We start from the raw sequence: 26,285 nt of genomic DNA on the forward strand, positions 1-26,285 counted from the left end.
CGTTGACTGAAGTGCCTTGTGCTCTTCAAACCACAAATAAAAGCACTGTCTCAGATTCTACAACCTGAAAACCGTATTACATCGACTGTGCAAACTGTAGGATACTACTTTTAATGTAAGGAAAAAAAAAAAGGGATTTAAGAAACAAATGAAATGAAGTTTACAGTAATGCCATATGGCTGTTGGATTGTTGTGGGGAGCTGGGTTGACTGTATGTTTTCTTTTTCGTGTTGGTAGACTTGCCAAGCTCACTGCTGCAGTCCTGCTGGCTAAAGATGTCCCTGTCTACTTCTTTTCCACCTATGTCCCCACACCATTTGTGGTGAGTTATCTTCTCTATTATAGCGTTGAACCACGCAGTTAAGGGAGTGTTTAAAAGGTTACTGCTTAGAGTGGAAGAAATGAAGGATTACCTCTACTTTTAGTGTCTCAGAAAGCAGAGCTTTCTGGTTTAGTCACAGAAGCTTTTTCTTGCAGGGTTTTAAATCCTTGGTTTGTATTCTGCAAGCTTTTCTAGTGTGCTGTGTACTCTGCGGATCTTGTTTCGAGGGGAGGGCTGAAAGGAGTGGATGCTCTTTAGCTGGAAATCCCTGTAACTTGTTTTTCAACAAGCCTTTTGGTGAATTCCTTCATTCTGTTTTTTCTGTTTACTCTTTTCAGATAAACTGGTGAAACATTAAGAGCCACTTCTCTTGTAGCAACCTATCGCATATCTGTCGAATAATATAATTTTATTTGTACCAGCTGCAGAACTCTTGGGTAAATCAACATTTCTGGGTTTCCTTTTAGCCCTATGCTGTTCAGCAGCTCAAAGCTGTGGCTGGTGTGATGATTACAGCATCCCACAACCGGAAGGAGGACAATGGATACAAGGTAAGGCTTGAACTTGAAGTTTGTAGCATGCCACAGCCAGCTGCTTTTCAGTATTACAGAATCACAGAATCAACCAGGTTGGAAGAACCCTCTGGGATCATCGAGTCCAACCATTGCCCTGACACCACCATGACAACTAGACCAGGGCACTAAGGGCCATGTCCAGTCTTTTCTTAAACACCTCCAGAGATGGTGACTCCACCACCTCCCTGGGCAGCCCCTTCCAATGGCTAATGACCCTTGCTGAGAAGAAATGCTTCCTAATGTCCAACCTGACCCTCCCCTGGCGAAGCTTGAGGCTGTGTCCTCTTGTCCTGTTGCTGGTTGCCCAGGAGAAGAGGCGGACTCCCACTTCACTACAACCTCAAATGAGTTTAAAACTAAGCTAGAACTTAGGTGAATTAGTCAACACAGTAGGTAACCGTACTGAAGGTGGTGATGGTTTAATAGTTGATTAATAAAACTTTGTAGTAGTGTGTTGTTCTCTGTAAGGTTGTTTTTCTGGGCATTGGGAGAGAGGTGGTTGGCTTGATTTTGAAAGCATGGAAAGCTATAACACTCCGTAATAGCAAATGCCAGTTGTGCAGGATGGTAACATAGTATTTTCTTTCTAAACTTTATAAAAATCTGAACTAAACTCTAAACTTTAACTCAACTTAGCATTCTAGAAGCTTAGTAACAGGTTAGTGAGTAATGGCAATGATAGGAAAATTAATCTTGCTCTGCACAGAGATAAGTCTTGGAGGTGATTGCACAGAATCACAGAATCAACCAGGTTGGAAGAGCCCTCTGGGATCATCGAGTCCAACCATTGCCCTGACACCACCATGGCAACTAGACCAGGGCACTAAGTGCCGTGTCCAGTCTTTTCTTAAACCCCTCCAGACATGGTGACTCCACCACTGCCCTGGGCAGCCCCTTCCAATGGCTAATGACCCTTGCTGAGAAGAAATGTTTCCTAATGTCCAACCTGACCCTCCCCTGGCCAAGCTTGAGGCTGTGTCCTCTTGTCCTATTGCTAGTTGCCCAGGAGAAGAGGCCGACTCCCACTGCGCTACAACCTCCCTTCAGGTAGTTGTAGACTGCAATAAGGTCACCTCTGAGCCTTCTCTTCTCCAGGCTAAACAACCCCAGCTCCCTCACTGCACTGCAATGCTCCTGCACTGCACTTGTCCTCTGTGGAACAAGTTGTAAAGTACTTCACCAGCCTTTACTTCTGCTTAGCTATGGCAATGAGTAAGAAGATAAGCCACATCAGTTTTCTGGGTGCTTCATATATCAAGAAGCTATTATGTTTGTGTCTTCTGATACAAAGCATTTTACTTTTGTCAGGATATTGTTTTTTCTAGTCTTTCACAGGAATTGTTTTATCTTTCACTATTTCCCCTGTAAATTCAGTAGCTTCTGAAGGTTTTGGACAATTCTAACCAAATTTGACGATACTGAGTACCTACGGGTTTCATGAAAGCCAGTGGACAAGAAGAGAGACAGATCAGTCTGAGTAGAAAGTCTGCACTGTGAGCTCCGCCGTGCTATTGGAAACAAACTGTGGGAAAACTGGCATCTAAATAATTCCTTAACAAAGACTTTTTATAGTTCAGGGTTTGATAGTGTTTTCCAGCTGAAAGATTATAGTTGTTCAGTTAGGGAAAAACATGTACCTTGGCACACCGCTTATCTGGTTTGAGTTGATTTCAAAAATTCTTTTTCGAAAGCAATGCCAGGGACTCTGTGAAGGGTAATGTTTTCCTTCTGTTACAGATTGCACAACACTCTCAGATGTAAGTGCCCAGTTTCAGTTTCTCATGACCTGATGATTTCGGTCATAATAGTTGAATAGCAGCTTTTTTTTGAGAATAGGTTGTGTTGCTGAGTAGCTGTCATTGCATGCTAAAATCGTAAACTAGTGATGTAGAAGGGCCCCGCACTTCAAGAAAGATGTTGAGGTGTTGGAGCAAGTCCAGAGGAGGGCGACCAAGCTGGGGAAGGATCTGGAGGGTCTGACCTCCGAGGAACGGCTGAGGGAGCTGGGGGTGTTTAGCCTGGAGAAGGGGAGGCTCAGAGGTGACCTTAGTGCAGTCTACAACTACCTGAAGGGAGGTTGTAGTGAAGTGGGAGTCGGCCTCTTCTCCCGGGCAACCAGTGATAGGACAAGAGGACCCAGCCTCAAGCTTGGCCAGGGGAGGGTCAGGTTGGACATTAGGAAGCATTTCTTCTCAGCAAGGGTCATTAGCCATTGGAAGGGGCTGCCCAGGGAGGTGGTGGAGTCACCATGTCTGGAGGGGTTTAAGAAAAGACTGGCCATGGCACTTAGTGCCCTGGTCTAGTTGCCATGGTGGTGTCAGGGCAATGGTTGGACTCGATGATCCCAGAGGGCTCTTCCAACCTCATTGATTCTGTGATTTGTGATGCTAGCCTTTTCTGTGTGACTTCAAGAAGCAGAAAGTATGTGGAATCCCATAGCTAAAAGAATTTATGAAGTTGATAATCTCTGTCAATAAACTGTGTCTTGTTTTCCTTAAACTTATACCAGGTTTATTGGGAAAATGGGGCACAGATCACCTCTCCTCACGATAAGGAAATTATAAAATGTATAGAAGAGTGCGTTGAACCATGGAATGGCTCCTGGAATGAGAATCTAGTGGACACCAGTCCCCTTAGACAGGATCCTCTGAAGAAAATTTGTGACTGTTACATGGAAGATCTGAAAAAAATCTGTTATCATAGGTATTGTATGAAGCAAAATGTACTTAAATTATGTTTTTAAGTAAGCTCTGGGTTACAAGTGGAAAATGGAGTGCTGACAGACAGACTTCAGTAATAAAGCACAGCATGCTGCCATACATAAACATTTTTGATTTGGCTATAGGGCATGGGCTGTCTTCCAAAATTTTAACAGTTTTGAACCTGCCTGTAGTGATTTTTATTGTCACAAATCAGTGACTTGATTTCTGTCTTTATGGTTCACAGAAGCTGGGTGCTCCACTCTGCCACAGACATCACCCTCTGCTAGAGGCCATTGCTCTGTGCTCTTCATGGTGGGAATAATTTTTAATCTGTCTCAGCCCATCCCTTCTCTAATGTGTCATTAAATTAGATGGTCACCATCATTAGGAGTAAACCATACTTCTTGACAACAAAGGAGCCTGCCTTTGGACACTGGGCTACAGTAAAGCACCCTGATGTGAACCATTTTATACAAATGAATATGCCCGGAGTTCTGCATAAAATGTAGAAATTCGGAGTAAAGGTGAGGTGTTCATGCATGGAATAGAGGTGAGAAGATGAAGTTTAAAGCTTAGGTGGGGCAGAAGACAAGAATAAATGGAAGAGGATGAATAATGTAGGTAGAATAGAGTCCGAGTAACATCTTCAGGGTGGTGGAAGGGCTCGAGTTTGATGCAGGATTTAACAGTTCATTCTTGGGAGCCTTTCAGCTGATTCAGCAGAAGGTAAATATCTCATTTTCCAGGAGAAGAAGCTTTAAACCAGCAATTTCTAGTGAAAGTCCAAATGAGCATTTTTCACTCAGTCCTTTGAAACTAATGCAGAAATCAGCAGAATAGTACAAAGTGTAATTGCGTTTTCTTTTGCTTTGCTTTCCCACATGAAAGTAGTCTTGTTAAATAACTGAAATCTTCTGGAAATTCTTTTTTTTTCCTTCTCAGGGAGCTAAACATGCAAACAAATCTGAAGTTTGTTCATACCTCATTTCACGGCGTTGGACACGACTATGTGCAGTTGGCTTTCAAAGCATTTGGCTTTCAGCCCCCCATTCCAGTACCTGAACAAAAAGATCCAGATCCAGACTTCTCTACTGTCAAATGCCCAAATCCTGAAGAAGGCGAATCTGTGCTGGTATTTTTGTTTCTACTTCATCAAATTTATGTATTTCTGTAGACTTTTCTCTGTTTGTATATGATACTGTGGTGAAAAGTACCTGGCTGGGGAAGAGACCAGGGAGTACCTGGCTCTCAGCTGTGTTAATGCAGTGGGCAATCCAGATGAGATTTTCTTTAACTGCATGTTATATATAATTAAGACTGTGGGTTTATTTGATTTTGTGATGATTTTTTTCCCTCTCCTCCCACCAGGAGTTGTCACTGAGACTTGCAGAGAAAGAAAATGCTAGAGTAGTAGTGGCCACTGATCCAGATGCAGATAGACTAGCAGTGGCAGAACAGCAGAAGTAAGTGATGGGACCTTTTTATTTTATCTCTTTCTGCAGAAGAGGTAGTGAAAATTGCAGAGTGTCCCCAGATGATTGATAGGCACACACCTTCAACCCACTCTTTCCTGTTGTGACTTAGCTATTTGGGTATTTCTCTTGCTAGCTTCATCTTCTGGTGTAGCTCGACCTGAGATAAAGTATTTTAAATAAAGTCAGTTAATAATGAATAAAATACTTTAAATAAAGTATTTTAAATAAAGTCAGTTAATAACTCAGAATAGATTAAATACTTACCAGTGTTACAGTAACTGGCCAAATAAAACTTAACTGAAGAGTTAAGTGGTTACTAAAACCAGTAAAATCTTGTTCTTACTGGTTTTTTTCACTTCTATTAGGCAAACAAATTCTGCCTCGGGACAGTTAGCTGTTTTGGGCTTTCTTGGGGTTTTTTATTTGGTTGGTTTTTTTTTTTCTGCTGGCTTCTTCATATTGAATAGAAATTATTTTTCTTCCACTAACAGGCTAAAATTCTGATCCTTGTGTAAGTAACTGTCTGTAACATGTGGTTGCACAGGCGTTGCCTGACTGCAATGTACAGACTGCTCTACTTCTGTTGGATAAATTGAAAAGACCTTAAAGCTGACAGCAAGGATACTTAATTGGTATCTTTGTGTGCTGACAGAGTGCACTGGGCTTGTAAATCATGGAGATGTGATAAATGTGGAGTCCTCTTAGTACGGTGGCTTTGTATAGAGCAGCTTGTCAGTAGTGTGCTCCGATCCCTGTTGTTCCAGTGACTGTAGAAAACATCTTCCCCTGAGTGGATGCTCCTGAGAAACCTGAAAGAGCTCTTGTGTTTCCTATCCTGTCTGCAGTGGCTGCTGGAAGGTGTTCACTGGCAACGAGCTAGCGGCTTTGTTTGGGTGGTGGATGTTTTCTTGCTGGAAGGAAAACTGCTCCGAAGATGCTGATGTGAAGAATGTTTACATGTTAGCGACCACGGTCTCCTCGAAAATTTTGAGGGCAATTGCACTTAAAGAGGGATTTCACTTTGAAGTAAGTGTGGTTTTGATGACGTCTTCTAGATGATAGTCTACAACTACCTGAAGGGAGGTTGTAGCGGAGTGGGAGTCGGCCTCTTCTCCTGGGCAACTAGCGATAGGACAAGAGGACACAGCCTCAAGCTTCGCCAGGGGAGGTTCAGGTTGGACATTAGGAAGCATTTCTTCTCAGCAAGGGTCATTAGCCATTGGAAGGGGCTGCCCAGGGAGGTGGTGGAGTCACCATCTCTGGAGGTGTTTAAGAAAAGCCTGGACATGGCACTTAGTGCCCTCGTCTAGTTGCCATGGTGGTGTCAGGGCAATGGTTGGACTCGATGAGCCCAGAGGTCTCTTCCAACCTCATTGATTCTGGGATTCTGTGACTGACTGTCCAGATATGCTTAATTGGCTTGAATATCACTTCCTTGTAGGGAATTTCATTATCTCACTAAATACTGATCGTATTTTTTTTTCTGGAAAGGGATACATTTGACTGGAATACAGGAATTTACAGAACCCCTTGGTCTCCTCTAAAAGCTTCCCCTCTTTGTACTTCCCCTCTCTCCAAGAAGATCCATTTCTAAGCTTTTGACTGCTTTTGCATGATTTGAAGAGCACAAGGAGTGCTCTTTCCTCCCATCACCCAAAATTGCTGTTTATATTTCTGTAACTCTTCCTTTTGAATAGCTTTGTACTGTTGTCTCCTCTGATAAGCACCATGGCAGATCTTCTCTGATCTCTGAGAGAACCACACTCAAGCACACTTACTCCTTAATTCAATATTCATGTCCTAGCTGAGTATCCACTAGTAAAATGCTATCCAGTGACTCTACCTTAGATTCATAATCTAAACTGAAGATATGACTTGTATGATGTTTGTCTTTACTGTCCTTCTATCAGATTTAAATTAGATTTAAATCCAGGGAAATTATTTCAAGAAAATCAGAAAAATGTCCTCAAGCAAAGGGAATAGTGGCTACACTTTCTTCTTTGACTTGAAACTAGATGGAAAGTGTGTATTTAATGGACTCTTTGTTTTGTTTCAGGAAACACTCCCTGGTTTTAAATGGATTGGAAGCAGAGTAAAAGATCTCCTAGATAATGGAAAAGAAGTTCTCTTTGCATTTGAAGAGTCTATTGGTATGTGTGTTAATATCACTTAAAAATGTTGAGACCTGGGTGGGGGAAATGCGACGAAAAATGAGTGATCTTAGTTATAAAATGAAACACGGAAGTACTTAATTTTTCTTCTTGTAGTTTCTAGTATTGGTACTTTGCTCTCATCAAATCAACTCACCAACTATCATCATAAATGATATATGAATCTCTGGTTCTGGTGTTGTGCTTCTGCAGTTTCCTGCTACAAACCTGTTCTGATACAGGTTGAAAGTCCTGAGTTGCCAGAGCCAAACTACTGTTGTGGCCTTTCAGCTGAGATTAAGCACAGGATCTGTTCTTAGTGCAGTATCTTACAGGTCACAGAATCACAGAATCAATGAGGTTGGAAGAGCCCTCTGGGCTCATCGAGTCCAACCATTGCCCTGACACCACCATGGCAACTAGACCAGGGCACTAAGTGCCATGTCCAGTCTTTTCTTAAACCCCTCCAGAGATGGTGACTCCACCACCTCCCTGGGCAGCCCCTTCCAATGGCTAATGACCCTTGCTGAGAAGACATTCTTCCTAATGTCCAACCTGACCCTCCCCCGGCCAAGCTTGAGGCTGTGTCCTCCTGTCCTCTCTGTGAGGACTCACTATTCATGGCTACGTGGAACTTGCTTCGGTCACACTGTCCATCGTCCCAGTATTGCAGTTCCTCCAGGAATATTCCTGCTGACCTTGCCTCGAGCGCTCTATTTATCTTGATAATCTTGCTGACACCACTTATCTGTAGAGAACTGCTTAGTGAACGTTTCGGCTATGGGAATTCTCCACTTCTTAGGATAAATGGCAGCTTTCTGGGACCCCATATTCATATATAATATGGCATTTGAAAATGAAGCATGCACTAGAGAGGGTGAGTGTCCAGGCTAGTTTCATTCGTAAAATTAAAGAAGCTTTTCACAGAATCACAGAATCAGCCAGGTTGGAAGAGCCCTCTGGGCTCATCGAGTCCAACCATTGCCCTGACACCACCATGGCAACTAGACCATGGCACTAAGTGCCATGTCCAGTCTTTTCTTAAACACCTCCAGAGATGGTGACTCCACCACCTCCCTGGGCAGCCCCTTCCAGTGTCTAATGACCCTTGCTGAGAAGAAATGCTTCCTAATGTCCAACCTGACCCTCCCCTGGCCAAGCTTGAGGCTGTGTCCTCTTGTCCTATCGCTAGTTGCCCGGGAGAAGAGGCCGACTCCCACTTCACTACAACCTCCCTTCAGGTAGTCGTAGACTGCACTAAGGTCACCTCTGAGCCTCCTCTTCTCCAGGCTAAACACCCCCAGCTCCCTCAGCCGTTCCTCGTAGGTCAGACCCTCCAGACCCTTCACCAGCTTGGACACCCTCCTCTGGACTTGCTCCTTTAACCATAAGGAGTTAAGATCTTGCTCGTGCATCCCTTCAGAAAGAAGGCAGCTTGGCAGTGCTGTGGAGCACTGGTTTATGGGTTACTAAGGCTGTATCTACGTGGGTTCCTTTGATTCCAGTTACTGGCAAGACTCTTTGCAGTATTGGTGTGCTTGCACAAAATAAACACATTATGTTTAGCACTGTGCTATGAGAGGTCTCCTCAGAGAGCAGATGTTATCAGCCTGGAATTAATTGATTATAGCACGTATCTTTCCAGCCCTGTAACCCCTGAGTTAATTAGATTTAGAGAAGGGGAATGCACACACAGTAATAAAAACAGCTTAAATATATCGGCCAATTTTCTTTTACAGGGAAAAGTTTAAAACTTCAATCAAGTAAGTGAGTGTAATAGTTATTTTTCCACGATTAATTTTTTATTTCTAGGCTTTATGTGTGGCACATCAGTGTTGGATAAAGATGGTGTAAGCGCAGCTGTGGTCATAGCTGAAATGGCAGCCTACCTGGAGAGCAAGAACCTAACGCTAGCACAGAAACTCATTGAGATATATGAAACGTAAGTTGTATTTTTTGTATGTTCTACTTAACTATTTTGGAGCTGGGAATAATCTAGTGAATATTTTTAATGCATCCCTCAGATGTTTTCTCGTTTTAAGTTGTTTTTTCTGATGCTATGATGGACTACAGTCTTCAGTATTACAGGTGCCACTTCAATACCATATCTCCCAAAGGACTGAAGAGGCCCTTTCTATCATGTTTCTCCAAGAAATTGTGAAATAGTAGAATTTTTGCAGAGCAAACTTTTCTGTCTTATTTGATCCATGCGGTGTTACTTCTCTTATATTCTGATGGGTAGCAATATCTTAGTTGTGGTCTGTGTGCCTCTCTTTAAACACTTACTCTTTTCACTTAAACACGGTCTGGGGATTGTTAGAAGATCACGTGTTGTTCTTGCAGAGATTTGTAATAGAACAGAGGTTAAAGGAATGGCCTGTATTCAACAGCTATGGACACAATTCACAGCAACAAAATGAATCACAGAATCAATCAGGTTGGAAGAGCCCTCTGGGATCATCGAGTCCAACCATTGCCCTGACACCACCATGGCAACTAGATCATGGCACTAAGTGCCATGTCCAGTCTTTTCTTAAACACCTCCAGAGATGGTGACTCCACCACCTCCCTGGGCAGCCCCTTCCAATGGCTAATGACCCTTTCTGAGAAGAAATGCTTCCTAATGGCCAACCTGAACCTCCCCTGGCCAAGCTTGAGGCTGTGTCCTCTTGTCCTATCGTTGGTTGCCTGGGAGAAGAGGCCGACTCCCACTGCGCTACAACCTCCCTTCAGGTAGTTGTAGACTGCACTAAGGTCACCTCTGAGCCTCCTCTTCTCCAGGCTAAACACCCCCAGCTCCCTCAGCCGTTCCTTGTAGGTCAGACCTTCCAGACCCTTCCCCAGCTTGGTCGCCCTCCTCTGGACTCGCTCCAACACCTCAACATCAGTTCTGGTGATGTTGAGGTGTTCCAACACCTCAACATCAATTCTGTGATAAGCCCAGTTCATCAGGAGAAGTTCCTGTGCTTTAATGGAACTGGCAGCACAGTTACAGCAAATCACACACGCCATTCCTTTTCCTGCCAGCCCAGCAGAAAGACAGACTGTGGCCCTTAGAAACTTGGAACGAGGAAGCACAAACGATGGTCAGCATTTCTCTTGCCGGCACTCAGAAGTTCGCTCTGTCATATGCAAACGGTGGCAAACCCAGTTCTGCACAGCTGGATTGAAAAGCTGTCAATGATGATGGGAACAGAGGGGTTCATTTTCCAGTCACACTTAATTTTTTAAACTGCAGAGAAGGGTCTCTGTAGAATGAGGAGCAACTAGAATATAGTGAAGAACAACTTAAATTTCAACATGCAAACATGGTTGCTGCACCTGGTGAGTGTTTGCAGTAGGTCTGATTTGGGATAGTGATTTCAACTTGGATGAAATAATTGGTCACTTCCCTCAGAGGCTGTTGAAATCATCTGTTGTGGCTGCTCGTGTGGCTACAGCAGACAATTTTTGATGGTGTGGGAATCATACTGCATATTAATTTCCTGAGGGCTACCAAGGCTGCGCCTAGCCAAATGGTTGGCTTTTATTTCTTTGGAACTGAAACCTTTGCTTGAATTTAAAAATAGCTGAAGATGATCCGAGTAATGCAGTGAAATCTGCTTCAGAGTCCAAACATTTGCCTATAAATATCTGTTTCCACAACTGTGAGAACTCCATTCTTTTTCTGTTCTTGCTTTTCCAAACAGGGGCTTTCTTTAGATACCAAATGTGCAGAAAACTCCTGAATCTTGTAACTGAAAATGTTCATCTGCTTGTAGGTATGGATATCACATATCAAAGACTTCCTATTTCTTGTGCTATGATCCTCCTACTATCAAGAGGATATTTGAGAAGCTTCGAAACTTTGATGCCGCTCAGTCTTACCCAAGCTTTTGTGGTATTTACAATATATTACACGTACGAGATGTTACCACCGGCTACGACAGCAGTCAGCCAAATAAGAAATCGGTGAGTTATGAAGTATTTTTTGCAGGAGGGGTTTGGGTTTTGAGGAGACAAAGTTAAATACACCAAGAACTGTGGAGAAAGATGTCCTGTGTTAGCTAAATGGCAGTGTAATTACCGTTGTCTATTAAGACTGCTTAACAACATATACTGGGAAGAAAACTGCTTGGCCTTTGAAGGCCAAGTGCAAGGTCCTGCACGTGGGTCAGGGCAATGCCAAGCACAAATCCAGGCTGGGTGGAGAATGGATGGAGAGCAGCCCTGAGGAGAAGGACTTGGGGGTGATGGGTGACGAGAAGCTCACCATGAGCCGGCAACGTGCGCTGGCAGCCCAGAAAGCCACCGGTGTCCTGGGCTGCATCCCCAGCAGCGTGGCCAGCAGGGCGAGGGAGGGGATTCTGCCCCTCTGCTCCGCTCTCGGGAGACCCCCCCTGCAGTGCTGCGTCCAGCTCTGGGGCCCCCAACACAAGAAGGACACGGAGCTGTTGGAGCGAGTCCAGAGGAGGCCACGAAGATGCTCAGAGGGCTGGAGCCCCTCTGCTCTGGAGACAGGCTGAGAGAGCTGGGGCTGTTCAGCCTGGAGAAGAGAAGGCTCCAGGGAGACCTTCTAGCACCTTCCAGTACCTGAAGGGCCTACAGGAAAGCTGGAGAGGGGCTTTTTACAAGGGCATGGAGTGACAGGACGAGGGGGAACGGTTTTAAACTGAGAGAGGGGAGATTAAGATGAGATCTTGGGAAGAAATTCTTGCCTGTGAGGGTGGTGAGACACTGGCAAGGTTGCCCAGAGCAGCTGTGGCTGCCCCCTCCCTGGCAGTGTTCAAGGCCAGGTTGGATGGGGCTTGGAGCAACCTGGTCTGGTGGAAGGTGTCCCTGCCCATGGCAGGGGTGTTGGAACTAGATAATCTTTAAGGTCCCTTCCAACCCAAACCGTTCTGTGATTCTATTCTAATGTGAAAGGCCTTGGCTGTTGTGTTGACTATTTTTGTATAGCAATGACTGAACTTCATCAGTTGAAGTGAGCTTGATGCACCTCCAACTCTTAAGCTGTCTAGCAGGCTTCCAGAGGTTGGAATTCCAATGGGAGTAGGACGCAGTGCCGTTATTCTGAAATGCTGAGTCTGATCTAGGTGATGGGCCTGTCAGGCTGAAAGCACTTGTTCTAGTCTGTTGGATGCATACTGCAGGGGGTTTCAGCATGTTTATTTACCTTTGTATGTACTAAATGCTGTATTTAAAAAAAAAAAACCCACTTTTTTGTTATTTGGGGTGTTCTGTAATAACATGTTGTTGTTTATATAGGTGCTGCCAGTGAGTAAAAGCAGTCAGATGATCACCTTTACATTTCAAAATGGTTGTGTTGCCACCCTTCGGACAAGCGGAACGGAACCAAAGATCAAGTACTACGCAGAGATGTGCGCGCTGCCCGAGCAGAGGTCAGTAGCAGGTCTGCACGCGCAGGTTGCAAGATGCCTTTGGGCTGAAAGGTCAGTATGCAGGAACTGATTCCCTGCCTGGTGGGGATGGATTCCTCTGCTGCCTCCTTGGAGACCTCAGCTGACTGTTCCAGCCTGTTAAACTGGCCAGAGTGATGCACATTCCTGCTCCTAAGAGACCACCTCTGTAGTGGATAAGACAAAGAATTGAATTTTCAGCACCTGGTACTGTAGGAGACTTGTTTTATTAACCCAAATCCTCATTCACTTAGAATGAGGCAACCAGTGATAGGACAAGAGGACACAGCCTCAAGCTTCACCCGGGGAGGTTCAGGTTGGACATTAGGAAGCATTTCTTCTCAGCAAGGGTCATTAGCCATTGGAAGGGGCTGCCCAGGGAGGTGGTGGAGTCACCATCTCTGGAGGTGTTTGAGAAAAGACTGGCCATGGCACTTAGTGCCATGGTCTAGTTGCCATGGTGGTGTCAGGGCAATGGTTGGACTCGATGAGCCCAGAGGGCTCTTCCAACCTGGTTGATTCTGTGATTCTGTGAATTAAAAAGTGACAAAGTTCTGCTGCTGTTGGCAAGTGTGCTTAAACCCAGGTGGATTCCTACTGCATTTGGGAATCTACTGTGTTGCTCTGAGCTACTAGATAGCAATTAGAGCTCTCTCCCCTTCTGACAGCCACCTGGGTTCAGCTTCTTCCAGTTTAAAAAGGAAAAAAATAGTGTGTTTACACCATTGAAATCAGGAGTGAAAATGAGGAGCCTGGGTTCTCAGTCTAGCTAATGGAGAGAAGTAGGCTCTTGAATTGGATTCTTAAGCTAAATTGTGTGAATACCCCTCCTTTTAGACTTGTATCCCTACATCCTCCGGGAGCAGAGAATTTAAAATAGCACGAAGGGGCCTCTGATTTGGTATTTATTTCTACTTATTGGCAGGATCACAGAATGGTTAGGGTTGGAAGGGACCTCTGGAGATCATCCAGTCCAACCCCCTGCCCAAGCAGGGTCACCCAGAGCACGTTGCACAGGGTCGTGTCCAGGCGGGTTTGAATATCTCCAGAGAAGGAGACTCCCCCCATCCCTGGGCAGCCTGTGCCAGGGCTCTGGCACCCTCACAGCAAAGAAGTTCCTCCTCATGTTCAGATGGAACTTCCCATGTTTCAGTTTGTGCCTGTTGCCCCTTGTCCTGTCACTGGGCACCACTGAGAAGAGTCTGGTCCCCTCCTCTTGACACCCCCCCCTAAGGTATCTGTAAGCACTGATAAGATCCCCCCTCAGTCTGCTCTTCTCCAGCTGAACAGCCCCAGCTCCCTCAGCCTCTCCTCGCAGCAGAGATGCTCCAGCCCTCTGACCATCTCTGTACCCCTCCGCTGGACTCTTTCCAGTAATTCCTTGTCTTTCTTGAACTGGGGGGCCCAGAACTGCACACAGTTACTCCAGGTGTGGCCTCACCAGGGCCAGGAATTCAGGGTGAGCACACTTTCATCACTGAATGTTCTGGTTGGACTTAGGCAACCAGTGGTAGGAGTTGTACACCCCAATTCTCTGAAGGCCAGCTCTTGTCAGAAGCTTGTATTTATTTGGTCAGAGAAGCTTTCTGATTGTCTGCCATAAGGAATGCACTTCTTTGTTACGTGGGTATGGAAGTTCTCACTTCAGTTGGAACATGCTGCCCTAAACCTGGGAGTGGGCAAGGTACCATTTGGTGTAAATGCTGAAGAAAAGGTAAGATAAAGTTGAGGCAAACGGCTGCACCAACAAGGAAGAAATAAATGCTAGAAATATTGCCCTTGACCTAATCTTAACACAAGTGAAGGCCAGATGAGTAAGAGTAGAGGGGAGAGAAACAAAGTACCTGAGGATGCTTTGATGCTTCATATGGGCTTGTGCTGTTGTTCATTCTGGAAAATCAGAAAGATACAGCTACCCTTAATTTTAGTGATACCTATCACAGAATGGTTTGGGTTGGAAGGGACCTTAAAGCCCATCCAGTTCCAACCCCCTGCCACGGGCAGGGACACCTTCCACCAGACCAGGTTGCTCCAAGCCCCATCCAACCTGGCCTTGAACACTGCCAGGGAGGGGGCAGCCACAGCTTCTCTGGGCAACCTGGGCCAGGGTCTCACCACCCTCACAGGCAAGAATTTCTTCCTCAGATCTCATCTCAATCTCCCCTCTTTCAGTTTAAAACCGTTCCCCCTCGTTCTGTCACTACATGTGACATTAACCTATGGTTAATGACAATTATTATCTGGAATAAGAAAGTGCAAAGCTTTCAAGCTTTCCTGGTTCAAGGCATGAAATGGTCTGTAGGAACCTCAAAAGACACTCTCTCTCCAGTGAGACTTCGAGGGTAGGAGAGGGATTATGCATTTGTAAAGGGCTGTTGCAATGTGTTAGTGTTTGTGTGTGTGGATGTTGTCTTTTTATTCAAATTAATGTCTGGGCATTTAAATAGGGAAAGGATCAGTGTGTTAGGGTGTCCTCTTGTGAGCTGTGACACTTGGCCTGATTACTCAATCCCCTCAAAACTGCACTTTAGTCAAAATACAATCAGATACCCGAGATGGGCATCTGGGTGCTATGTAGAGAAGAATATAGAGTATCTACCTCTTCTATTAGTATCTCAGTCTTACTTTTTAGAATCATAGAATCACAGACTGGTTTGGGTTGGAAGGGACCTTAAAGATCATCCAGTTCCAACCCCCTGCCACAGGCAGGGACACCTTCCACTAGACCAGGTTGCTCCAAGCCTCGTCCAACCTGGCCTTGAACAGTTTTTAATCCATTTACAGTCTGTGTCTGACCAGTCTTGCATTGGTTTTGCAGTCATCAGTTCTGGTGTTCTCTGTGCTAGCCTAGAGCCCTCTAGTGGCGATTACTTTTTTCTTTAATTTAATTAATTTAATTTAAATTAATATTGCAATAGTGTCTACCGAAAAGTAGCTTGTTAAAGCAAGGAGCTTGGAGTCACAGAATCACAGAATCAATCAGGTTGGAAGAGCCCTCTGGGATCATCGAGTCCAACCATTGCCCTGACACCACCATGGCAACTAGACCAGGGCACTAAGTGCCATGGCCAGGCTTTTCTTAAACCCCTCCAGAGATGGTGACTCCACCACCTCCCTGGGCAGCCCCTTCCAGTGGCTAATGACCCTTGCTGAGAAGAAATGCTTCCTAATGTCCAACCTGAACCTCCCCTGGCCAACCTTGAGGCTGTGTCCTCTTGTCCTATCACTAGCTGCCTGGGAGAAGAGGCCGACTCCCACTGCGCTACAACCTCCCTTCAGGTAGTTGTAGACTGCACTAAGGTCACCTCTGAGCCTCCTCTTCTCCAGGCTAAACCACCCCAGCTCCCTCAGCCGTTCCTCGGAGGTCAGACCCTCCAGACCCTTCACCAGCTTGGTCGTCCTCCTCTGCACTCGCTCCAACACCTCAACATCTCTCTTGAAGTGTGGGGCCCAGAACTGGACACAGGATTCAAGGTGCGGCCTCACCATTGCCGAGCACAGAGGGATCATACGTGATCTTTAAGGTCCCTTCCAACCCAAACCATTCTATGATTATAGTTCATCACCATCAGATCTTGCTTGTTATTTATTTCTTTGTGAAATAGATGCTTGGTGTTTATCTGACATGGTATTGTTCTCTTCCTAGTGACAGAACCGTGCTGGAAGGAGAACTTCAGAAGCTGATTGAAGCTTTGATTGAGAATTTTCTTGAGCCTGATAAGAACGGACTGACCTGGCGCTCTGCTTAGATCTCCTTTAAGTGGAGTTTGAAGAAGTGACCACCTGCACTGCGGCATGTGAAACAAAGGAACCAAGAACAGAACTCAGTTTAATATGTGTATGTGTGTGAAACAAACAGCTACACTTTGATTCTGTAAAGAAGCAGCACTCTTTTGTCAGGCTTTTCACCAAAGTCTGGGCTAAAAAATTGGGATAAGGAAAGAAACTGAGAGAAAAGGACGGAATTTATTATTACAATTTCCTGTCCTTTTGACTAAAAAGACTAATTAAGCACACCAATACAAACGAACTGCCCCAGTGGGTTTAAGACAGCTGGTCTTAACCAGTAGATCTTGTCTTCAACTCATTTCAGGTACCCAATACCTTTTGTGTGAGAAGGTTTTACAATTGGGTAGTCAGAATATCGCTCCAAACTGACAAAAAAAGCCTGCTTCTTCGTAGCTGTTGTGCGTAGGTATCGTCGTTGCAGCTCTTCATTTCCAAAATTATTGAAGTAGAGTTCAGTGCTTAGCATTTCTTGTTTAGGCAACTTGTTCAATATGACATTTTTTCAGCTATTTAAGTATCTTTCTGTTGTTAAAGGTGCTCTCGGTGCATTGTATCTTTCCTGTGTGTATCTTGAAATATTTACTTGACAGTGAAACAATAGTGGCAACACACGCAGTTCCACTCGCAGCCTGGGTTTGGAATTACATCGTGCCTTTCCACGGCTTCCAAAGGGGTAGAAACTTGGTTACTCCTTGGTTAAATTGCCCATTCTAACTACAATTGGCTTTGTAACCATTTTTTGTCCCACATCTCTGAAGGATCTTAAGCTTTTTTTTTAAAAGGTTTCAGAAATTCAGTATGAAAATTCTAGTTAGTGACTTTTTTACTTTTGATGGCTTGAATTCATACAGTCTGTGTCTAAAAAAAAAAGGAAGAAAGTAGAGGGAGACACTGACATCCTTTTCTTTTTTGTTAATAAATAATTATTATTTTTTTTATATCTTATAAGCTTATTTTTTAGAATAGCAGTTTACAAATATTATTATTCTTTATCTTTTAGGGCAAATTTGCAAATTTTTAGGGCAAATCTGTGATTCTGTGAAATTTTGAACAACTTCCCATTATCTGTTTCCTACCTTTGCTTGAGTGATAGTGCTAATCACAGAGAGTGATACTGATAATCACAGAAAATGATACTGCTAATCACAGAAAATGATGCTGCTAATCACTTTTTTCAAAAGACAGACTGATAGAGAAATTCTCATGTAGATATTTAGGATTTCAGCAAATAAAAGCCATGGTTTGGCACAGAAAAGCCGTGGAAGATGCTTTTAACTGAAACAACACTTGAAAAAAACCTACATTTTGATTAACTGCTATAATGCTCGTTAATGTGTGCTACTAAATTGCTGATATAAGCCTTCAGAATGAAGTGAGGGATGTTCTGGACATCTCCCCGCTATCACTTTACAGTAATTAGATAAAAAAAATCGATTAAACAAAACAACCTCTGTATTGAAGGTTACATGAGAACCTAAGATGCACTTAAGTTAAAGCCAGTGTTTTGCCACGATTGTTAAATCTAAATTTATCCTCCATCTCCTTACACCCTTCCAGCTTGATGCCACAGGATTGCACGGAGTGGGTTTGGAGGTGTTGCATCTAGATGGCTTTAAAGAGCACCGAGGTTTCTGCGTCCGTGCGGGTATTTCATGCTGACAGCAGCTTTGCACTATAACCACGGAGAAGTATTTTGCTGTATATGAATGTACGTGTGCTGCGGAAGGTCTGTGTTGCACAAATCCTTACCTGCCACCGGTATTTATTTATTTTTTTATTTTCAGAGAAAAATATTTCCAAAACGTTCTGCAATTGAGTGAAATGTATCTAATGCCAAAAAAACTTTTTTTTTTTTTTAATTTTTTTTTGCCTTGATTGTACATTTGACTGATGCGGTGGGGAAAAATGGGTGAAAGCATTTACTCTTTATGTTATTGTACAGCTCTGGGTAGGTCTCAGAAGGTGTGAAGGCATTTCTGACTGCTGCTTTGTCGTCAGTTTTCAAGAAAAGGTGCAGATCTGGATCCCGACTACACCGAGTTGGAAGGAGGTCTTGCCGTTTGTTCCACTGGCAGCAGAGTAAAGCCTTAGGCGTGTTGGATTTTGTTTTTTTTTAAGTAGCCTACTAGTAGCTCAGAAGAGAACAAGTGACTTGGAACATAATTTTGAACAAAGGTGAGCACTGTAAAAAGCGTAGCGTGTGCGGTGAGGCCGGCTGGGTGTGTGTTGTAGCAGTTAGAGTTAGGAGTTACGTCTTGTGAGTTACGTTTACGCTCCTACACAGAGCAGGAACCCGCGATTTCCCAGAGAGACCCGTTTTCTATCAGCAGGCGAGTGTTAGAAATGCAGTAGGGAAGAAAATTGTGATTTATGTTTTCAAATCACATTCTGAAAGTTGGTAACTTTTCATAGTCGAAATATATAAAAAAAAAACAAATACGGGGAGTAAAGTACCTGGGGTTGTTCTTGTTGATAGATCTGAGCAGTAAGTTATAGACGTAGTAGTGCTTTTGGAGTGACAGCAACAGGCACAATGTGTTGAATGTATTTTAAGGGTATAGTAACTATTGCTGGTTTTAAATTGCTGCTACCGTTGTTTTCCTACTGTATTTGATATATTTATACTGTTCCATTTGTGGAACTCTTCATCTCCTCCCTCTGATCTTGCTTCCCTTACTTGTGTTACTGTGAACGACTGTAATTCATTGCATTGTGGGTTAGAGTTTGTGGGGCTTGTGCACAACCTTCTTTCAGTTGTCAGTTGGTCTTTACTACTTCCCAGATAAGAACAAAGGCTTTTCAGACTTGAGGAGGAAGCAGATAATAGATCAAAGTACGCTGGGGATGTTGTTTATTAGGCGCTTCCAGTTAAAATACACCTTTTCAAAGGTTGGTCTACAGCGAGTCGTTGGCTTAAACTGCAGTTTAACAGCCAGTGGTTTGGTTTTAGCGTTTGATAAAATGAGGAGGGCTTGGTTTTGTCTTTTCCCTTTTTGATCTGACGGGCTTAATCTCCATCTCACTCAGATACGTGGTGAAGTTGTGTTTCCGTGGGCCTACGATAGGACCTTTGTACAGGAGACATGCCAGACAAGGTTGAATGTCAACGAGAAAGAGCTCGTAGCTGAATTTTTTGTTCTAGTTGTGTTACAGCATCCAGTTTGTGGTTTAAAAAGCTTCAAGTGCTATTCACGTCTCTCCTCCTGCACCTCTAAAGGATGCTTCTTGCCACGGCATGAGTGAATCAAACTCTTGATTCTTCTCTTGAAGAGAATCCTTCTTGAAGAGAATCCTTCTTGAAGAGAAGGAGGGAGCGTGTTTAACATGGGAGGGTTTGACTGGAAGCTCCAAGTACAGGTTTCCCTTGGGCTGCAGGAGAACTGGGATCTTGCCTGAGTAGGTCTCTTAATTTCCTTCATTTTAAATACCCAGCTCTTCCTTTTAAGGAGAGGAATTACTTACTCATGTCATCCACAGAGTAAATTAAGAATTAAATTTCTACATGTTTCTGTTTCAGATGTTGAGGTGACTTACAACATGCAGTACACACTGCCTGGGGCTCCTTCACCTGCTTTGGGCAGCTCTTGGAGGCTCTCAAACGGTTGCTCTATCTTTACTCAGAGGATACCTGCAGGTTGACATTTATGGCATGATTTGGCAGTTCTCAGGTAGCGCTTTGCGTCCCCTCTTTGGCTCCTGAAGTCTTGGGGATTTCAGCCTCTGCCCTATTAAAGGGAGTGTGTTTGTGTGACACCATCAGAGTATTGAGGGAGAAGCCATGAGGCGGAATGGTGGCTTCTGTCACTTGGAGTGGGGTGGAAGTTGTGGTCTGGTTTAGAAAGCCCTTGGATGTTCTCTTTAATTTTAGAACTACTATTGTCATCACTTCATTTTGCCTTTCCCCCCTTTTTGCCCTTTTCTCCCCCCAAGTAGGAGAGGGGAGCTCTTTGCATGAAGCCTGGATGATCAGAGTCCATCCTGATACCAAATCCCTGGTGCACAGCACATTTTCCATCCTCCCCTGCCCTTTGCGTGCTCAAGAGTAGCTTTGTTCAAGAGGATTGATGTACCTGAAGTTGCATCGTTCTCCTTGTCTGGAATCCTGGGGAGTTCTGGATCTGTACTCTTGTTTACCTGGTGTCTCTTCTGTAAAATTAGGGCATATTACAAATGCAGAGTGAGAAGTTGCACTTTTCTGAAGTATTTCTGTGTTTATTGCTATGTGGATTTAGCTGAATGAAGTGTTATGAGTAATAAAATATTCTCTTCGTAGTAGCAATCCTTCATGTTTCTTCAGTCTTCTTTAGTCAAACCCTATTGCCCCCAAAACGGAGCTGGCAGGTGACTGTTCCTGACTTGGTGTAGGAGGAACACCAGCAGGCCGTGCTGCCATTGAGCGAGACCTGGCCAGGCTGGAGAGCTGGGTGGAGAAGGAACCTCATGAAGTTCAACCAAGGCAAGTGTAGGGTCCTGCAACTGGGGAGGAATAACCCCATGCACCAGTACAGGCTGGGGGTGACCTACTGGAGAGCAGCTCTGCAGAGAAGGACCTGGGTGTTCTGGTGGACAACAAGTTCCCCATGAGCCAACAACGTGCCCTTGGGGCCAGGAAGGCCAATGGTGTCCTGGGGTGCATGAGGAAGAGTGTGGGCAGCAGGTCGAGGGAGGTTCTCCTGCTCCTCTACACAGCCCTGGTGAGGCCACACCTGGAGTAACTGTGGGCAGTTCTGGGCCCCCCAGTTCAAGAAAGACCAGGAGTTACTGGAGAGAGTCCAGCGGAGGGGTACGGAGATGGTCAGAGGGCTGGAGCATCTCTGCTGCGAGGAGAGGCTGAGGGAGCTGGGGCTGTTCAGCTGGAGAAGAGCAGACTGAGGGGGGATCTTATCAATGCTTACAAATACCTTAGGGGTGGGTGTCAAGGGGATGGGGCCAGACTCTTCTCAGTGGTGCCCAGTGACAGGACAAGGGGCAATGGGCACAAACTGAGACAGGGGAAGTTCCATCTGAATATGAGGAGGAACTTCTTTGGTGTGAGGGTGGCAGAGCCCTGGCACAGGCTGCCCAGGGAGGGGGGAGTCTCCTTCTCTGGAGATATTCAAACCCGCCTGGACACGACCCTGTGCAACGTGCTCTGGGTGACCCTGCTTTGGCAGGGGTTGGGCTGGATGATCTCCAGAGGGCCCTTCCAACCCCAACCACTCTGTGAGTCTGTGATCCCTTCAGTGATGGCTGCAGGCTTCATCCCAGAGGGTTCTGCATGTGAATCGTTGTTTTTTCTCCTTGCCAAGGCTGAAGAGCCCCCCTGCCCCACCTCGGGACCGCTCTCCTCCTGCCAGGTCCTCAGAATTCGCTCTGAATTATCCCCCATGCTGCACTGACAACACAACGCGTGGTGCTTTCCAGGGTGAGACTTAACCCATCTACCCCTGGAGCCTTCGGAGTGGTTGTTAAATGAGAGAAGAGTCGCTGGCCGTGGAGATGGAGGGGTTGGTTTATTTGGGCTGGGGGTAAGGGGAGATGTGGTGGGGCCAGGACGTGGTGGGGTCAGCGATGGCCGAGCCTCTGCAGGCTCCACCGCTCTGTAATTGCAGGACCCGGCGCTGGATGTCACCACGAGCCCGTGCAGAGGGACAGACAGGGCTGGCCTCCTGCCCCCCCATCAAGGGACAACCAAGGGCACCCACATGGGTTGGGGCTGGGGTGCAGGGCAGCGGAGGGGGCTTCAGCAGGGAGAGGAGGACCCCAAGGCCAGGCTCTGCTGCCCTTACCCCTGCTAAAGGGGGACCCCTCTGCCAGGAACAGCCTCCTCCAGGGCACACGGGGGTGGTTTGGGGCACCAGAGCCCTTGAGGTCCGTGGGTGCTGCTGGCCAAGCGCCGGGACCCAGGGACATCAGTCTGGGAGTGGCCACGGTCACTGGAGTCTGGTGAGTCCTGGCAGGCAGCAGTGCTTGGCTTCACGTCCAGGTCTTGTCAATTTAAATGTTAATTTAGTAATTAAATTAATTACCAAGTGCCAAGCCCTGTCTCTCAGGCTCAGCTCTCTGGGGGCTCGCCGTCTCTGGAGCCCATGTGTCATGGTTTTGTCCTGCTGGTTGGATCCATCTCACCATGGGAGGGCACGGCTGGTGCCCTGAGTGCTGGTGGTGGCCGTGGGCTGGTGTCTGTGTCAGGGCAGCGAGAAGCGATGAGGGTTGCTTCTTCCCGTCACATCACGGGGCTTGGAGCAACCTGGTCTGGTGGAAGGTGTCCCTGCCCATGGCAGGGGGTTGGAACTAGATGATCTTTAAGGTCCTTTCCAACCCAAACCATCCTGTGATTCTAAGCTAACGAGTGATTTCCATGTTATGGAGCACACCAGAGCACCTGAGGTCCCTTCAAAGGGCTTGGAGTCAGAGCAGGGCCAGCAGCCACCAAAACTCAGTCCCTGGAGTCCAGGGGAGGCCCTCAACGATGCTGCTGCTTGAAAGGGAAACTGAGGCACAGAGCAAGAGAGAAGCACCACCCAAACGCCCAGCAGTACAGCCAAATTAAGTCCATGTCCCTCAAGCACCAGCTCTGGTCCACGGGTGATGGAGCTTGCTTGTGGGTCACCAACCAGCGGGATATGGGGTCCTCAGCAAAGGAGTGGCAGCGATGCTTGTCCCCCACTGCCACCACTGTGCTGGGCAGGAGCAGCCCTGGCTGCTCTTGCTCCTGCCAAGCCCCGGGCAGAGGAGCCAGGTGCATGGTGCAGGGACAGGGCAGGAGGTGACTCCACTGGGACCCTGGCTGTGACCTTGGCTACCCCCAGCCTTCAGGGTGCCCACCCCCATGGCTCAACGTCTCCCAGTGACTGCTGCACGGCAGGGATGTCCCCTTGTTCTGCAAGGGATGGGGAGCTGGGCAGGACCAAGCTGAGCTCCTGGGGTGCTTGTGGTCCCCAGCTCCTCTCCTCTCCCAAGCCGCAGCTATCTGCCCGATGGCTGCAAGTGGTATATGGAAACCCACCACTGAGGCTGCGAGTTCAGGCCATCCCGAAGGAATGGGCTGCCCTTCTGCTCTGCAAACCTGTCCCATGGGGATGGAAAGGGGCTCATTGTGCCCATGCAGAGGGGCATCTCCATGGGTTTGGGGCTCAGGGGCTCATCGTGCCCATGCAGAGGGGCATCTCCATGGGTTTGGGGCTCAGGGGCTCATCGTGCCCATGCAGAGGGGCATCTCCATGGGTTTGGGGCTCAGGGGCTCATCATGCCCATGCAGAGGGGCATCTCCATGGGTTTGGGGCTCAGGGGCTCAGCATGCCCATGCAGAGGAGCATCTCCATGGGTTTGGGGTTCAGGGGCTCATCGTGCCCATGCAGAGGAGCATCTCCATGGGTTTGGGGCTCAGGGGCTCATCGTGCCCATGCAGAGGAGCATCTCCGTGGGTTTGAGGCTCAGGGGCTCATCGTGCCCATGCAGAGGAGCATCTCCATGGGCTTGGGGTGCAGGTTCTCCACTTGTCCATTACAGAGATGATCTTGGCTCCTCTTCATGAAGAATGTGGAAACCTCCCCAAAAGGGTATCACAGAAAGGTCCTTCTCAGGGGCTTCCTTGGAAGCAGGAGGGGGAAGGACTGGATGGAGGGGACTGGTTTTATCTCCATCTGAGCTGAAGATGTCCTCTGAGGCTGAGGAGCCTGAACAATTAGAAGTGATGAAGATCAGCTAAAAATAGCTATTTGTTAATGTCAGGCTGGCGAGTGCTGCGGAAACGTGCTGGGAGGACAGAGCGGCTCTGAGGGGTTGTCTGGTGCCTCCCCATGCAGGATGAGGGACCGATGCGGATCTGCCCTGGGTTGATCCTGCTCACCCTGGCTCTCTGAGAGACCCCTCCAACCTCCCAGAAACTGGCTGACATGGATCATCCCAGACACCCACGACCAGAGACAGCTTCTGTGCTGTGTTATCCTGATGGGAGCTGCAGAAGATCCCAGATCTACTTCGGATGGGAGATGGGATGGGGAGAGGTGCGCTTCAGGGCTGACATCAAGCTTCGCCAGGGGAGGTTCACGTTGGACATTAGGAAGCATTTCTTCTCAGTAAGGGTCGTTAGCCATTGGAATGGGATGCCCAGGGAGGTGGTGAAGTCACCATCTCTGGAGGGGTTTAAGAAAAGACTGGACATGGCCCTTAGTGCCATGGTCTAGTTGCCATGGTGGTGTCAGGGCAATGGTTGGACTCGATGATCCCAGAGGGCTCTTCCAACCTCATTGATTCTGTGTGATTCTGTGTGATCAGTCCCTCAACATAAATTATTTCTCAGTGGCTTTTGATAAAGAGGGGAAAACTTCATGGAAGACCACCCCCCCTGCCCCGTTCCCCCAGCAAGCACCGTGGGATGTTCCCAGCCCCGTGAGTTGGGTGATGAGCTGCCAAAACCACCTCGAAGATGCTCTGGTCCACACTCTTCGAGCAAATGATGGGAGCCTGGTGGGAGCAGATAGATTATCCCCTCCATCCCCTCCATCTCCATCTCCCACCTATCCCCAACATGCCAAAAACTTGCTGAAACCAGCTGGGAATGTAGGTTTATTTTGAAAAATAATCCAGATTGGGGCAGATTAGTGGAAACATGTTCTTCCCCATCTGCCCAGGGGGTCCTGTGCCAGCTCCCTGCAGGGCTGCCCGGAGCCAGGCTTGGGTGAAAACACATGTCAGGGTGAAAAACCACCCCCAGGAGGGATGAGGTGGCCCCATGCTGGGTACCCATGTGGCAGGGAGGGTGTGAGGCCATGGGGCTGCAACCTCTGGGGGTGCTGCCGGGGTTCAGACCCCTTTTGGGGGTGTGGGGAGCTACCTCCCCTCCAGCCCAGCTCCGATCAGTCCTAGGTGCCCTGCCTGGGCATCCCTGCCTGTCCCTGCCCATACCTGCCTGTCCCTGCCACCCTCGAGCAGGCTGTGGGCTGCGGGGGGGGGGGGGTCACACTGCTGTTCATGTCGGGGGCTTTGACCTGTCACCCTGTGCCCTGCCTGTGTCCCCCCAGCCCCTCTCCCCCAGGACAGGTCCCCAGCGCCCTCCCTGCCACCCAGGTCAGTGCTCAGCCACACCAGGACACCCCCCCGTCCTCCAGCGTTATCCCAACACCGCTAATTAGAAGCACTCACAGATAAATAGATATTTAATCCTAATTTCTTTAGCAAGGTGCAGGGGTCACCTCTGAGCTGGAGGAAGGACAACCAGAGCGGGGACTGTCCCAGGCTTGGAGGTCCCAAAGCTGCCCCGAGTTTTAAGTGAACCCCGCTGAGGTCTGAAATCCATTTCTGTTGCTTTTTTTCTGCCCAAACCCTTCCCTGCTATCAGGAACTTGGCCCTGCTTTGTTTGTGCCTCAGTTTCCCCAGTGCACGAGGGTGACAGCTCCCACTCTCTCTTCCTAAAGGAATAAATGAAAAGCAGTGGGGTTTTTGCCTCCCTCCAGAGGTGGTTTGGGCTAATCCTGGCTAACAGAGGAGGAGGAGGATGAAGGTGAAGCTTCACAGGGGTGAAGCCACTTGGGGAGAATTAATTGTTATTAATTCAGTGTATTTTTGGAAGGGGGAGGCAGCTGGTGGCTGATTTTCTTCCCTGTCCAAGTACCGGGGTGTCGCAGCCCTGCAGCCAGTGGGGATGAGGATGATGCTCCAGCCCAGTTATTTCCACTTGATAAATCAATCAGCAATCGACACGCCGGTATTTTTGGCCTCTTCCGTGCTAAATGAGACTGTTTTCTTCTCAGCAAGGGTCATTAGCCATTGGAAGGGGCTGCCCAGGGAGGTGGTGGAGTCACCATCTCTGGAGGTGTTTAAGAAAAGCCTGGACATGGCACTTAGTGCCCTGGTCTAGTTGCCATGGTGGTGTCAGGGCAATGGTTGGA

General features: G+C 47.0%; 1 protein-coding gene across 1 annotated transcript in view; it reads left to right on the forward strand.

The window, feature by feature from the left end:
- Positions 1 to 20,691, forward strand: part of PGM2L1 (phosphoglucomutase 2 like 1) — a 47,835-nt gene extending 27,144 nt beyond the window's left edge. The window contains exons 5-15 of the mRNA XM_068419010.1: positions 238 to 322; positions 790 to 873; positions 3,407 to 3,600; positions 4,542 to 4,731; positions 4,968 to 5,062; positions 5,920 to 6,100; positions 7,131 to 7,224; positions 9,037 to 9,166; positions 10,986 to 11,175; positions 12,472 to 12,605; positions 16,270 to 20,691. Of these exons, the coding sequence (XP_068275111.1) occupies positions 238 to 322; positions 790 to 873; positions 3,407 to 3,600; positions 4,542 to 4,731; positions 4,968 to 5,062; positions 5,920 to 6,100; positions 7,131 to 7,224; positions 9,037 to 9,166; positions 10,986 to 11,175; positions 12,472 to 12,605; positions 16,270 to 16,372 (1,480 nt within the window). The 3' untranslated portion in view covers positions 16,373 to 20,691. The remainder of the gene's footprint in view (positions 1 to 237; positions 323 to 789; positions 874 to 3,406; positions 3,601 to 4,541; positions 4,732 to 4,967; positions 5,063 to 5,919; positions 6,101 to 7,130; positions 7,225 to 9,036; positions 9,167 to 10,985; positions 11,176 to 12,471; positions 12,606 to 16,269) is intronic.
- Positions 20,692 to 26,285: the final 5,594 nt, after the last annotated feature.

The sequence above is a fragment of the Nyctibius grandis genome, chromosome 2 (genome assembly GCF_013368605.1).
Source record: "Nyctibius grandis isolate bNycGra1 chromosome 2, bNycGra1.pri, whole genome shotgun sequence".
Lineage (NCBI taxonomy): Eukaryota > Metazoa > Chordata > Aves > Nyctibiiformes > Nyctibiidae > Nyctibius > Nyctibius grandis.